General features: G+C 46.0%; 1 protein-coding gene across 1 annotated transcript in view; it reads right to left on the bottom strand.

The window, feature by feature from the left end:
• The window catches only part of LOC115389268 (receptor-type tyrosine-protein phosphatase gamma-like), a 463600-nt gene that overhangs the window by 78887 nt on the left and 369567 nt on the right, over positions 1-15146 (bottom strand). The window contains exon 6 of the mRNA XM_030092770.1: positions 11263-11329. Coding sequence (XP_029948630.1) covers positions 11263-11329 — 67 coding nt within the window. The remainder of the gene's footprint in view (positions 1-11262; positions 11330-15146) is intronic.

The raw sequence follows: 15146 nt of genomic DNA, 5'->3' as shown, positions 1-15146 counted from the left end.
CTGAAGGACTCCGAGCTGCACGATGTTTGTCTGAGTGAGTATATGAGCATGACACACCTGCAAATAAGGTCCAGGTGTCAAATAACCGGAGTTGCCCTTTAAATACTTACAAATCAGCTGAAAAAAAAAGCCAGAAAACTGCTCCTCCAGTGCTCCGTGGCTTGTTTTCTGTTATTACCACTACAGTGTTTGAGGTTTATCCAACACAATGGGCTCTGTATTGGTAGACCAGGCTCAGGCTCGGTGCCCCTGTCCTGCAGGTCACCTGTGCCATGCCATACAGGCGTGTCCACGGCATTTAGCAATGTTAGTGCAGAGCCCCATGCCTCTGTCCCACCCACCAGTGCAGGTTGGAAAAGGGAGGACGGAGGTGTGGCTGGGTTTAACATAGCTGACTGTAATCTTCATCAGTCAAATCACTGCCTCTCCTTGGGCTCTAATTTTGTGGCGCAGCACAGGGTGGCCGAGCGTGGTAGCATGGTACGCCCTGCGCAGACAGGGCTGCGCCGAGATGGGCATGGCTGCACAGCAGGGGAGGCGTCTGCAGATTCAGCTTGATGCAGGGACAATTTCATGCCAAAATACTGCATGGAAGGTTTGGTTAAGTTGCAGCAGCAGCAGCAGCAGCAGGAGGATGGAGTAGCAGCACAGAAAAAGATCACTAAAAGCTCCATTCAGAGTAGATTCTAATTATAATGGAGATTCAAGGTTTTCTGCTGAAGTTCATCACAGCTGTGACATGTTCAAATGGAGTCTTTCAGTACATGACTGGACGGGACGGCATGGTGGTGCAGTGGTTGGCACTGGTAAAGGCAGTGACAGACATGGGTGTGTGGAATTTCTTGCTATATTATCATTGTTTAATTTATATTTAATCTTTGCTGGTGTTTCCTCCCTGTGTTTATGTTGAATTTTTGTTATGCTTCTATATTTCTGTATAAATATACTGAAAAAAATAGGGCACGCTGTGACGCATCCGCGCCTGCATTACGTGCCGGATCTACTTGCAATCAGACGGCGATGTTGACCGGTGACGCTGAGTTGATTTCTACCACTGGCTGGACAAACTGTGTTTTTCTTTAATAAATACGATGAAGGAACAGTTCTGGAGTGTCCGAGGCGTGAGTAGACACTGTGTCATCAGGTCAGCACACCCTTTACGGTGGGAGTTATCAGTCTAGGTGCGCTAGAGCAATACAACCGTACAATGGGACTGACTCCAAATGTGTTGATGAGTTTTCATGTCGTCTCAACTGAAGATATGATTGTATTACTGGGTGATTCTCTCTGGCTCTGGAGGAATGTGTGTGTCTTGTTGTGGTCTGGTGGGCAACGTGTGGTTTTTGGAACCTGCTCAGAATCAGCTGGGATGCTCCAGTCCACAAAAGCTTGATTTGGGATGGCTGGAAAAAGCGAAGAAGTCTTCACAGAGGTCCAACGAGCCAACAGCCGTAATCCGAAGCAGGACTGGTCTCATGTGAGAAGCTGGTGATAATCTGAGTGATCCGCTGACTCAGATCAGAGCTGAAGGTCTGATCGGGGTCTGTCCGAGCCGGTGCAGTTTGAAGAACTGGTCCACAAGTGTCCTGATGGTTGGTGTGGTGGAGTGGAGAGAGGGGGACGGTGCAGCACTTGCAGGATTCCAGCCTCAGGGTGTGTTGGGAGTGTGTCCAGGGGGAAGGGTCTGCTGAGTCGCTTTGAGGCTCTTCATTCAGCAGCTGTTTCCTGTTTACCGACTGGACGCTCTGCTGTTCTCATGCCACCAGCCACATCTCTGCCATGAATTAAACTCAATAATTCACTCTGTCACTCCGTCTGCGCCATCTCACTGATTGTCCATTAACTTCTAAAGCATGTAGACAGCAGTGCGACTCCATGAGCCTGGAGGAGCTGCTGACCTCGACAGGAATCCAGAGAAGACATGTCTGAGTTCCCTCCATCAGTTCAAGCAGTTCCTCCACCATTCCTTTCCTGATGGGGGTCTAATCCCAAAGCTTTCTCTTCCCATCTAATCTGATGAGCCTCCACTTCAACTTGTTTCTTATTTTCCTTCCTCATGCTGCACTGGATTGCCGGTGCTTTTACACAAGCCTGGTCCCCACTGCAGGACTTCTCCAGTCGTCCCCCGTTCAGAGACACACTCTTGAAGACAACAGAAGACGGATCGCCCCAGATTTCCTTCTTCTGATCTTCCAGTGTGATAGATCCACACACTGTTCATTGACAGGCAGAAGGAAACCTCGCCCACTTTCTGTCGCAGCAGGTCTCACCCACCGTGTCCACAAACACACAATTCCTTGAAAAACTGGGTACAAGGAGCACGGAGTTCTCACTCTGAGGCCCAGAAAACTGAAGCCGGCCACACTTAGAGAGAATCAGGCTGGTTTGGGCCCGGCCTCGCCTGGACAAGGGCCGGTCGTCTTTGCTCTTAAGAGACGCTCTTATAGGAGTGTCTTCATGTCTGTGGTGTGTTAAGAATGAATTTGTCCTGACAATCCAGCTCCTGAGAGATCGCTCAGAGAAATGTCAGGAGGAACGAAATGGAGCCAATCAGGAAGCAGCTTCTCAGCCGACTGACCATAGACCCAGAACACCTGGTCAGCGTGCTCTGTCTGCAGTGCTGGAGACACGTCAGGACCAGAGAAAGACAGTGAAGGTAAGAAGTTCTCCTGCGTCCTAAAGTAAAATTATTCACTGAATTTTCCACAGAAATCCAAATGATCTGCTTTTTTCCAAACACCAGCTGTGCAGCCACACAGGATGCTGGGAAGTTTTAAAATGCCTGTTTCACCATGAAATATACAATATAAGTGGAAAAGATGCTGAACTTTTGTCTCACTTATAGATATTCTCATGAGGAGGAGAAGCAACCCAGACCTGCAGAACCGGTGTTCCCTGGTCAGGAGTCGGCAGAACAACATGGATCCAGCTGGATGTTCAATACTGAGCTCCACCCTCCGCTCCGCCTCAGCTTCGTTCCATCATATAAGAACATTATTCCACATGTAACGCAGCTGCGTTCTGGTGAAATAACGGTTTCCAGACTTTATTTTGACTAAAATACATTAACTGCATTAACTACTGACTGCGCTTTGCAACAAGCTTGAATATAATTTGGGAATTGATCGATTTATGATCACCTTCATGGTGAAAACATGTCCTTCCTCATGCGCTGCGGGAGCGAGGGCCGTTTCCTCAGCAGCAGTGCAGCAGCGTCTGTGTTCATGATCCACACCCCATCAGAGCACAGCTCTGGTGCTGCAGTCCTGTTTCACTCCCACCTCCACCTGCATGCTGCTCACCTGTGAGAGCAACCAGCAAACCATCCCAGCCTGGTCTGACAGCGGTGCTGAGAACCTGCACAGCCCACAGCCTCAGTGCAGACGTCTCAGAGCTGGTCTGGACTCGTCACACTGGAGGGAACAGAAGACTTTTTGTGTGTGTGTGTTTTCCTCTGTAATCACAGGACACACTGCTGTAAGTTTAGAAATATTATTGGTATTTTTTGAATATTTGTTTCAAGTTTTATTATTTATTTCATTTTTAACATTGATTTATTTGTTTAATTTGTAAGAAACAAAGATTGTCATTTGAAATAAGAGCAAAAACCATCAGACAGACAGTAACACTGAAAGGCCACTGATGTGTTGTTGAGCAAGATTAGTTTTCATTACTTGTTTAATCAGTAAGACTGTCTTTTTTTCTGAATACTTTACTATGATTTATGACATAGAAAAAGTTAAAGGTGCATTAAGGAGTTTGTACGCTTCATGCGAAACATCGGCCCCTGCAGGCCTTGGTCAGCTTAGTGAAATGCTCGAGCCTGTGGCTTCCGTCCATGTACGTGCACGGAAGAGGGGAACTCCTTCCTTGCTCTTTAAAGCTCGTGTCCGGAGTTTTGAAAGAGAGAGGTTTTTTTAATCCAATGTCTGGAGGTTCCCCCTCCCTCTGCTTTCATGTCGACCAAGCCACGCCCCTTTAATTGTGCATGCGCATAATCTGTGGGGTGAAAATGAGAGCCTCTGAGTCCTGCAGCATCCTCCATGTTGAGCTGTTTACGGTGGATGTTCAGCAGACAGTGGATATATCCGAGGTGAGCGCGGCGGCTGCTGCAGAGCTAACTCTCCTCTGCTGGGCGAGCGGCCGTGCTCTCTGGCTGCTCCACACTTTGATTGACAGCACGAGAATGCGGAAGCTTGAAATCTATTGGCTGACGCTGACCGGCGCTTTTTCTGATAACATGGGGTCTATGAGACGAAGGCGGGGCTCATAAATACATTTTTATATTGATTTATGCTGATATTATATTGTAGTATGGAACCAGACTGACACATTGAAGCTCTGTTGAAAAATGATACATACGTTGGAAACGAACGGAAACTCCGGACACCAGCTTTAAGCAGCGCTCGAGTAAAATTTGAGTTTCTTTTGCCTGGCGGGGTCTGTGGCAGTGCTAGAAGCCGGTCTGTTCTTACTTTCTGGAAGCTCCATCCTCAGTGCTGCTCAGTTGTTGCTCGCTAAGCGGAGTAATGGCGGACAAAACAAAACTTAAGGATATCAGGCCATCCGGAGCGAGCATTACGTCACATCATCTCAAATTCTCCCCCAAAAAATCAAGATTCTGTATGAGTGATTTCTGATAAAACATGTAAATAAACAAATTCTATCTCTTCGTTTCTCCTGGTCAGTTCTTATACTGGACCCCCTCTCTGACAGTTTGACCTCTGCTGGAGTTTGACCTCTGCTGCAGTGATCAAACAGCCCCACTGTGAGGCTGTGGATTCTACACTCTATCTCTGATCTTAAGAATGAATTTAAATTACAAACTCTTTTTCATAGAATAGTTTCATATACTGTTGCATTGCTTCACGGCTGTTTTAGTAGCCGGGTTTAAACCATTAAACCAATAAATGAGGATAACGACGATGAGCAGTATGGTTTGGAATGCTTTCACTGCGTTGCTGAAGGACAGAAAGACAATGTTTCCAGACAACGTTTCACTCAAACAATTCACATGGAAGACAGAAAACAAGGAAGACCATTCTCTTCCTCCTCCTCCTCTTCCTCTATGTAAATGGCGCCTCCTCTCAGCGTTCTGATTCCCCGCGCCGGCGCCGTGCTGCCGGCCGGCCGGCTCGTCAGAGGCCATTTGTTCCAGCGAGGTTTCATGGAAAATGCGACAAAGCGTGAGGAACAAAGACAGGGAAGTCAGAGCTGTGAGATGAGCGCCGTGAGAGATTGAACCTCCTGCAGCCCGGCGGCGGGGAAATGAGCTAACCAGCGTCCCGACGGCCCGGCCTCGGCTGAACCAGAGTGGGCTTTGTGCTCCATGAATTATGGAGGCAGAGGAGTTTCTCCAGGACCGCTGAGAGGAGCAGAGTGACAGCATCACGTGGTGGAAGGTTTATGTGTCTGATCGGACTTCATTACCAGACTGTAAGGCTCTGACCCACGCCGACTGAGGTCCCAGACACGAGACACGACAGCGGAGGTCTGACCAGAACTTCTCCCGGCTCGGCTCTCATCAGAAAACCTCCCTTCATGAGCGGCTGGCGAGTCGTCGCCAGTCATGAACCATAAAGCAGGTGAATGTGGAGAAACAGAGCCATGCATGGACACATGGACTCTTTCAAAAAACACTGGAAGACTCTTACTCAAGGAAGCGCCTGGTGGAAGACTCACCGGAGAGATCAGTAATGTGTGTACCTGTCTCTTACCCTGTCCAGCAATTTGTGATTTTATCTGTGAAAAGTGTTTTATAAATAAAGCCTGCTGTTTACTGCCTCCATATGCTGGGATTGTGCATGCTGTGCTCAGACAGGTTATCTTCAGTGTTTTTATTACAAGCTCGAAGGCATCGCTCCCATTTCCCATCAGTCAATAAAAGCTCCGGCAGCCATCGGCCCAGCTCACAGCCGTCAGAACTCTGTTAGCAGCGCTAACACACTATGCTAATTCCACATTTCTCATGAGTGAGGAGAGCAAATCAGCAAAGCAAATTTACAGTTCCAATAAGCCATAATTACAGTTCCAGAGTGAGAAGCTCCTCTGGACTTGTTGGGATTTCCAACAGGTCCCCGATCAGGGCGGCAGCAGCGTCCTGCTGAGGAGACAGAAGACGGACGCAGACGCAGGACTTCTTGAGTTTGTTCAGCTGGATGAATGTGAAGTCCTCACAGCGCCGGGATCCCAGCAGCGGCCCCGTTCAGAGGACGGACAGAGACGGACCGGGCAGTCCAGGCTGTGGTTCCACCTCCACCACTGATCAGGTTTATCACAGTTTCTACACAGGAAGCAGGACGTCAAGGCCAGTTCAGGAAGATGGCGCCAGCAGCGTTTGCCCTGCCCACGGCGGTCCAGACGCCCACAACAACCAGCAGCGACCATCACGTGATCATCCTGACACCAAACACTTCTCATCGAACACCTTTTCTTTTTTTTGTGAAGACTTCTTTCGGACTCGGCAGCGTGCCGATGCTCCCACTCAGTAAACGCTGTCTCGTTACTGTACTGTAACTGTAACTGTAACTGTAACTGCAACTGTAACTGTAACTGTACTGTTGATGACAGTAGAAGCTTCTTGATTCTTCTTCTTGATTGTGGAAATAAAGTGTAAAGTAAAATCCAGTGTTAAAACGCCGAGCTGCTCATGCATCAACTCCAGTCTGACTCCAGGTAAACTTTGCAGCTCAGGTTAAATGAAGTGCAGAAGCTTTTCATCTGGACTCAGAAGTGATCTTATTTGTGAAAACATGAGCAAGCACGAGTGGATTTGTCTGTGTCTTGGCTCTGTGTGCCCCACTGTCATGCTTTTAGATGTTTTCCTAAATAATACTTCTACTGTTTAGTCCGGGCTGTCTTCAAATGGCTGAGTGTTCTTTGGTCTCCTGGTGAAGAAGGTTCAGTCACATGTTTATTTCCTCCAAATCACTTGTGTTTCATGAAACCGGAGGAAAACTTGAAGTACTGTGAAAACATCTGTGTGTAAACGTACCAAAACATGAACTATTTGACAATGATTTGTTAATCAGACCACAGCGTGTGTGAGTAGATCCTAGCTAGCCAAAGAGGAGGTAAAAAGAACAAAAAAGCATGCATGACATCGACTAAACAGGCCTCTGATAATTCCCAGGATATACTTTAAAACAATACTCCGAAGATGTTGGACCCACGCCCTATCCCTATCATTTACAAAGTGAGATAAGCTCATAAATACCTTTTGTGTGTCTGTGCGTCCAGTGGCTGGCTCCCAGCTGTTAGCATCGTAGTTAGCTTAGCTCAGCTGCTTGCGAGCGCACATTTAATCGAAGATATTTTTTTTCCAATCTAAACAACGATCCAATCTTGAACATTAAAACAATGATGTCAGAAATTTGGTGGTTTAAAAAAGTAGCTTGTATTTGTTCCAGGCGGCTGCTTCACTCAGTAAAGTCAATAAAACAAAACAACAATAAGCTGAATTATGAAACACCGGACAACAGCAGCCTGGATTACTGCGGCTGCTGTCTTCAGTCACCAACTTGTTAAATAAACTGTATTTTAAGACAAGAATGTGTGTGAAATGTGGAAAGTACATTTTAATAAATAATTATAATTCTGTATTGCCAACAGTTTAGGACCATTTCAATTAGGGCTGGGCGGTAATAAGGTAATAAGGTAAACCGGCGGTGTCTTTCAAAAGCAACGGTATCAGTTTCAATACCGTCATTGAAAAAAATGGCAGTGCACTTATATAGAAGATAAGGATTAAATATAAAATAGAATTTATTCAATGCCTAAAAATGATTCTTTGTCCAGCAGCACTTATATGTGGTTGAATTTTCAGTTCTACTTTCACAGTAGTTTAACTTTGGAGACTTTTGATGAAGTTTATGAATATGACGTCATCACGTGACAGTGAGGGAGAGAGAGAGAGACAGAGCGAGAGACAGACAGAGAGAGACAGAGCGAGAGACAGACAGAGAGAGACAGAGCGAGAGACAGACAGAGAGAGACAGAGCGAGAGACAGACAGAGAGACAGACAGAGAGAGACAGAGCGAGAGACAGACAGAGAGAGACAGAGCGAGAGACAGAGAGAGAGAGACAGAGCGAGAGACAGAGCGAGAGACAGACAGAGACAGAGCGAGAGACAGACAGAGAGAGACAGAGCGAGAGACAGAGCGAGAGACAGACAGAGACAGAGCGAGAGACAGACAGAGAGAGACAGAGCGAGAGACAGAGCGAGAGACAGACAGAGACAGAGCGAGAGACAGACAGAGAGAGACAGAGCGAGAGACAGAGCGAGAGACAGACAGAGAGAGCAGGAGAAAGATGGCGAGTCACGCAGTGACCTGGTCCCAAAGCAGACCAGGACTGCAGCGGACCGGCAGTATTTCTGGTTCTGAGCTAACGAGAAGGGAGAGCGGTGTGCTGACCAGGCAGTTTGTAAATTGTGCAATACGAAGGTGATTGAATTTAATTGATGTGTGCGCGGCGCATTCTGCGCAAAAACTGTTCTGGATGTCAGGTTCATTTAACTGTTTGACTGTTGTATTTACACCTTTTTAGAAGCTGCTCTTTTTTGTTATTCAAAGTTGTTCAGGTTGTGATTTTAATTTAACTGATGTGTGCGCGGCGCATTCTGCACAAAAACTGCTCTGGATTATTATGCTAATTGTTTGTTGCATTTGCACTTTTTAAGCTGTTGCTGATAAAAGTTGTTAATATTTTGCACATTATGTTGTTATTGTTTCATTATCAGTGCTTGGTTTTCAGTTTCTGAACGGTGTAGGGACAAGCCAGCAGTTTGGTGACGCTGTCTGAGCCTTGAGTTATAATTTGTTAATTTGTCACGGTGATACCGGATACCGGGGTAAAATGTGGAGACAGCCTAATTCAGGGCATGAAAGTCGTCCAAATTTTAACAGGCCCTCCAAATTTTTTCAGCAGGTCCTCAGAAAATTTTAACAGGTCCTCACAAGTTTTCACAGGTCCTTCATTTTCAATTTTGTAAAATGTTGATCAAAAACAGGATCCAACAATAATTTAATTAAACTGCTGTATTTTGTTGTGCTTGTTTAGTTCTGTTTCTATCTATCTGCTGCTCTGTGTCTGGGATGGGAGATCTTCTATATGGCCCACCCTAAGTTGCAAATGTATAAAATGATTTTTATTTATTTTGCTGCAGGTATGCATGTTGCTAGTTGCTGATTGAAGCATCCCAGCTTTGACTAGTTCCTTTGGTGGTGGCGGCACATTCACCCTAGAATCCATACCAGCACAAATCACATTTCAGATCATGTCGTTGCTCCCAGTTGAAACTAAATATTTCAGCTAAGATCCTGCTGATGGCTGTGAATGTTGGTGTAGATTCTGGTTCTGTTCAGGTCTTAATCTGACCAGGTTTTGTCTGTGTATGTATCAGACCCTGGAGGACCAGTAGACCCTGGAGGACCAGTAGACCCTGGAGGACCAGTAGACCCTGGAGGACCTCTCTCACTGATGTCCACTGATGTCGTTCTGTATTGCCTGCAGCTGTGATTGCCTCATTCAGGAGTGGAGAACTGTAGTATCGCAGTAAATCATGAACTGTTTGGCAGATTTGCATATTTACAGTTACTACTGTTTACACCCACTGCTGTCATTGTGTTCTGAAGTATTTGTTGTTTGGAGTTCACAGCAGCGCCGGAATCAAGCAGTACCTCCTTCAATCCAGCAGAGGGCGCATTGTGGTCGTTAGATGCATGGTGCAGAGTGAAGCACAGAGAAGAAGAATGCAAAAATGGAATCCCAGAGTTACGAGGAGTGTTGGTTATGATCGATTCATTAACAGAGAAGCGACGCAATGTCATGATAAAAAAAGCCAACAGGTGGTACGGACCTGCTTATGTAGACCTAAACCGGCGGAGATTCCATCTCAATCGGTCCCGCCGCCATTTTATAGGGAGTTTCACACCCTGCTAATTTCAATGTTGTGAACAATCGCTTTTCCTTAGAAACGAACATATAGAAGTGCCGACTGTGAGTTTTTACAAGTGTTTGATAAGACCTCTGATCTGAGCAGAGCCTGAGGAACCTGAACGCCTCACAGCTGCAGCTTCACTCCTCATGATCACTGAACATGAAGATGATGAGAAAACAACAATGGAACAGTAAACAGCTGCTAAACCAGAAATTAAACGTACAAGAACAATGTTTCCCTCGTTCCCTCCAAGCCGCCGCTACGCCGCTCAGATACTTCCTCTCAGAACTGAACTGTCCGTCAGTCACAAACGCTCAGCTTTTAAAGCAGAACTTTGCAACTTTTTTACCTCAATAAATGTGTTTCAGAATCCCTGTGGGGGTAAACAAAGACTTTTCACGGTGATTCTCCGGTCCCTCCACTCCCCCCGGGGTCTGGGTCCTGAAAACAGAGCTTGCAACTTCAGAGGAGCGACCCGACTACATCTGAGAGAACAAACCTGCTTTACGGCGCTCATACGGGAGGACAAGGATAAAACCTGTTGGAGTGCGATATCTGTCATTGTGTTGCAATAGACGATCTTTGCATGATGTGTTGATTGGTTGGCTGATGCAGAGGACGTTTACGACAGTGAGCTTTCACAGGAGACCAGTAGGGGGAGCGCTACAGCAAATCTTGCATAGTTCTGCTTTAAATCTTCTTTCCACCGTCTCAGAAGTTGAGATGCGTCCCGTCGACTGATGTTTTAGCACGAAGGAATCGTTCAAATCCAGCTAGTTCGTCGGTGGCTAACAGCTAAGCTAACAGCTGACTGAAACGTTTAGCAGCAGGATGCTTTTCAAAGTGTCCCTGAACGCAGCACGGTGCTGCACTGAGCTGCGCGGCTCAGGTTGTTCTCTGAATCAGAGGGTTTCAGGTGTTTCACAGGTAATGAAGGCGGTTTAGGAGGAGATAGTACTGACAGGTTAATGGACGGAGTTCCTGCCTCCGTGAAGCAGCTGCCTCAGATTCTTAAAATCATCTGGCGGGCCAGACACTGCCGCCAGTTGCTGACCATTGCTTTAAAGTATCTGTTGACTGATATGTGCCTCTTCTGCTGGGTTAAACTCATTTCAAATAAAATTTTTCAATTCAAAAAAACTTTTTTTTGTCCACAGGGGGCAAAACACACAGAGCAGCATTTAAAGCATTAGAAGAGTTCGAAAAGGATGATGAGAGTGCAGTGGGCTGGACAGAGCAAAGCAAAGGATGTCTGAAATGTCCATGGTCCAGAGGGACAGAGAGAGGTGGGAGAAGATGGGACATGTTCTCAAACGCTCACCGTGATGAACCACGCCCTTCAAGCCGTGGATTATGGGGTCGACGGCGGGGTTGTCCTTCCCTCCCACCTGAGGAGACATGGAAGAGCACACTGTCAGCTGAGGCAGGGGAGAGCGTCCAATCGGCTCCTCGCTCCACGCTCATCACAGAAAACACTGCAGAAACAAACGTGAACCTCGCTTCACAGAACATTTACCCGGACCTGTGCTGGTTTTGTCACTCATGTAAAAAACATCATTTGAGCTTTAGTTCTGACAGCTTTGTTGTCCTTGGTATGTGGCGTCCATAAGTTGGAAAATGGTCCCTTGTCTCCAGGGACACCCATCTGGAGATCCGGGTCCATGAAGCATCGCCGGCTCGTTAAAGGGCAACTTTGGTTTTTTGACATCTGGACCTTATTTCTAGGTGTGTCATGGGTGTGATGGGTGTGTGTGGTGTGGTGTGTCTGCAGTGCTGCTGCTGTGACGCAGCTCCCTGCAGCCATAACCCCAGCTGACATAACTGTTGGAAATATTCTTTGTTAAATGTTGTCTTGAACTGCACAGGAATCTGAAGGTTGACTCAGCAGGATGAGTGACCTGCCTGCAGTCTGCTCTATGCTGACTGAGTGTGTCCTGTTGCATCTGTTGCACTGTTTCCATTCAAGCAGGATGTTGAAACCAATGTTATCCCAACAAACACCTGTAAGCCCCACCCTGTGGTTCTCAGTAAAAGCTGAGAGACAAACTTGCATAGGCAGAGAAAAGAAAGCTACCATACGGGTGAGCTGTTTCTCTCCTTGCAGGTTCTCCTTGCAAGTATATTTGACTCTGCCTGATTCATTCTGTATTCGTGCCCTAATTTTCTTTAAAGAAAAGAACCTGACAATAACACACACCTCCATCTGCATGGATCGCCTGACAGACACACTGGCTGGAAAAGAAACCACGCTGAACCACGTTTATTTTTAATCCACTGAGCAAAGAAATAACCGTGCGAGAGAGAGAGAGAGAGAGAGAGAGAGAGAGAGAGAGAGAGAGAGAGAGAGAGAGAGAGAGAGAGCAAGAGAGAGAGAGGGAGAGAGAGAGAGAGAGAGGTTTGAAAAGCACAACACAGATCAGAGAACACGGAAACCAAGAGTGGAGTAATTAGGATGAACAAACCACAGCAGTCGGCCCTCAGAGGTGCTCTCCATCTGAACTCACAGTCGGCTGAGTCACTCTACACCCGCTCTTCTCATTGTCTTTAATTACAGCCGCACTGTTGTCGCGGATGCTGGAAATCAATGGGAAAACTAAATAACTCCACGTGGAGCCGTGGATTCACATCTGTCATCTCACAGTTCATTAGTCTCTGTCAAAACAGGTGAAGAATACGTCTTTATTTCAGCACTTCTCCATATCAGGTCATCTCTCCGGTTCTGTCTGCAGCTACAAACCTGACGCTGCGTTCACAGCTTGGACAAATAATGATAATCAATACAAGAAGCTCCTCTGAGTGCCACTTCGACCAGTCCCCCAGAAACAAGCACAGGTAGGAACACGCAAACACATTCATTATCATAACTGCCAAAAACTAAACAGTACTGTGTTCTACATCAGTAATGAAACCTAAATATATGCACTATAGGGCAGACCGTAGAGTAATCGAGTAATGCATCGTCAGCAGTTACACAATGCTAAGTCAATGCTAATTGCAGAATACATGAAACCCTGAGGCGGGTGTGGCCTGGAAAGGATTTACAGTGTGCTGCTCAGAATGTGGACAGCCCGAATGCGTACAGTGACGCCTATTTAAAATATACTGTTGTTGCTATTATCATGTTTGTTGTTCAAAGTTGCTTTGTACTGTACTGCTGTGATAAAATGTGATTCGTCAAAGTTTGATTGTAAGCTGTCTCAGTATTTCAGTGTATTTCCCTTGAAGGGTCACAGAAGAATGTAGAAAATGTGTCCAACACGTCCAACACAAAGGGTGGACGTCTTTCACGGACATACCGCCTTTCTCACAGTTTCTTTGACGCTGAATGCACACAGTCCTCAAAGGAAACAGCAAGTCATAAAGCTGACTGTCACATTTCAAACCAAAGCAGGAGTCTGAAACTGAAGAAGAAACAGGTTTCACTGGAGGGCGGAAACATCCAAAACCCGTCAAAAGAGCAATCTGGAGCATTCACAGCAACAAGGACGAGTCATGTGGAAAGACATGTCTTCCTTTTGTCTCAGCTGCTTTGAGCCTGACGGAGTTCAGCTCAGTGTGGAGGTTCTGGCATCCAGACAGAAGCAACACTTTGAACCGGCTGTCACCGGAGCTGCGGTGGTAAGGTCAGGTCACTGTTCTCACACTCGGCTTTGAGGTTCAGCTCATACCTTACATTCAGTTTTTCATTCATTTTTCTAATGAATTAAACAAATAATGTTGTTTTTGTTCAGTTTTACAGTAAACATGAGGTTTATCACTGCATCTCTTCAGAGGGCTTGGCGGCAGCCCCTGAGCGTCTGAAATGACGGGGTTGAGAAGTGCACTGGGGTTTTTGGCTCAGCATCCCACTGTTGTGCAGCACAGACAGTTTTCTTTCACTTCCTACAATCACTGTGCTGACACAGCTTTACCTGTCCTTGTCCCCTACAAACCTGCAATGAGTCAAATCATTGCTGAAAACACCTCCATGTCCTGTGACTTCTCCCACACAAACACAACCAGACTGAAATCTGCCTTCTGAGTCAAAGTCCTCTGCTATCTGTCTGGCACGAAAGCTGTAAAAGCCTGAGATCATATCAGGCTGGTAGCCTTCAGAAAGTTCAGCTTTTCATCCAAAGATATAAACTTTTATCTCCTTAAAATAGATAAATAACAAAATGACAGATTACAGCCCATTTTCGACATTCTTTCAAAGTCATCAGGTGGTGGAGGTGACTAGTCACCTTTTTTGTGTTATGAAACAGCTTAAAACACATTTACTGTATTATTGTTGAAATACATTTTTAAGGTATGTAGACTCATTTTTATCAGTGTTCTGTTGATTCCCTGTTGACTTCCTGCTTCCTGCTGAAGGGACCAAGACCATCGCCAAGATTCTCTCACAATCTGTTAACCTGTCGTCTGGGACGGTCAGGACGAGTATCGTCTTCAGGGCTGGCCCTCATACTTCCTCTGAAATAATTCCTGTGTGTGTGTGTGTGTGTGTGTGTGTGTGTGTGTGTGTGTGTGTGTATACACACACACATACACACACACACACACACATATATATATATATATATATATATATATATATATATATATATATATATATATATATATATATATATATATACATATATGTATATATATATATATATATATATATATACATACACATACATATGAACTGTGTTCTCGCCACCCCGGCGGTATTGTGTCTCGGGTCACAGAGCCACTATCCTCCTGGATCGTGGCTCTGACGCTCACTAGTCCTCGGCCTCCCTCCTTTCTCTTGGTGTACAGCCTCAGTATGCTGGACTTAGGGTGGAACCCTCCGTGCATTGTAAGGAGCTTTCTTGTCTTGATATCAGTGGCTTGCATTTCTTCCAGTGGCCAGGATATTATGCCAGCAGGGTATCTGATTACTGGTAGGGCGTAGGTGTTTATGGCCTGGATCTTATTTTTGCCATTCAGCTGGCTCTTCAGGACTTGTCTTACTCTCTGTAGGTATTTGGCTGTGGCTGACTTTCCAGCTGCCTCCTCATGGTTACCATTTGCCTGTGGGATCCCCAGGTACTTGTCCTGCTGTCCTGCACATCTGTTATGTTCCCTTCAGGCAATTCAACTCTTTATGTATGTATATATAAACGTGTTCTCGCCCTTTCTGGGTGTTATGTTGTCCTTCAAGATCAGATCGGGTCCACACCACCACAGACCTTGGAC

Source organism: Salarias fasciatus, chromosome 5, assembly GCF_902148845.1.
Source record: "Salarias fasciatus chromosome 5, fSalaFa1.1, whole genome shotgun sequence".
Lineage (NCBI taxonomy): Eukaryota > Metazoa > Chordata > Actinopteri > Blenniiformes > Blenniidae > Salarias > Salarias fasciatus.
Note: the sequence above shows the minus strand (reverse complement) of the source record. Positions and strands in the feature narration are given on the sequence as shown.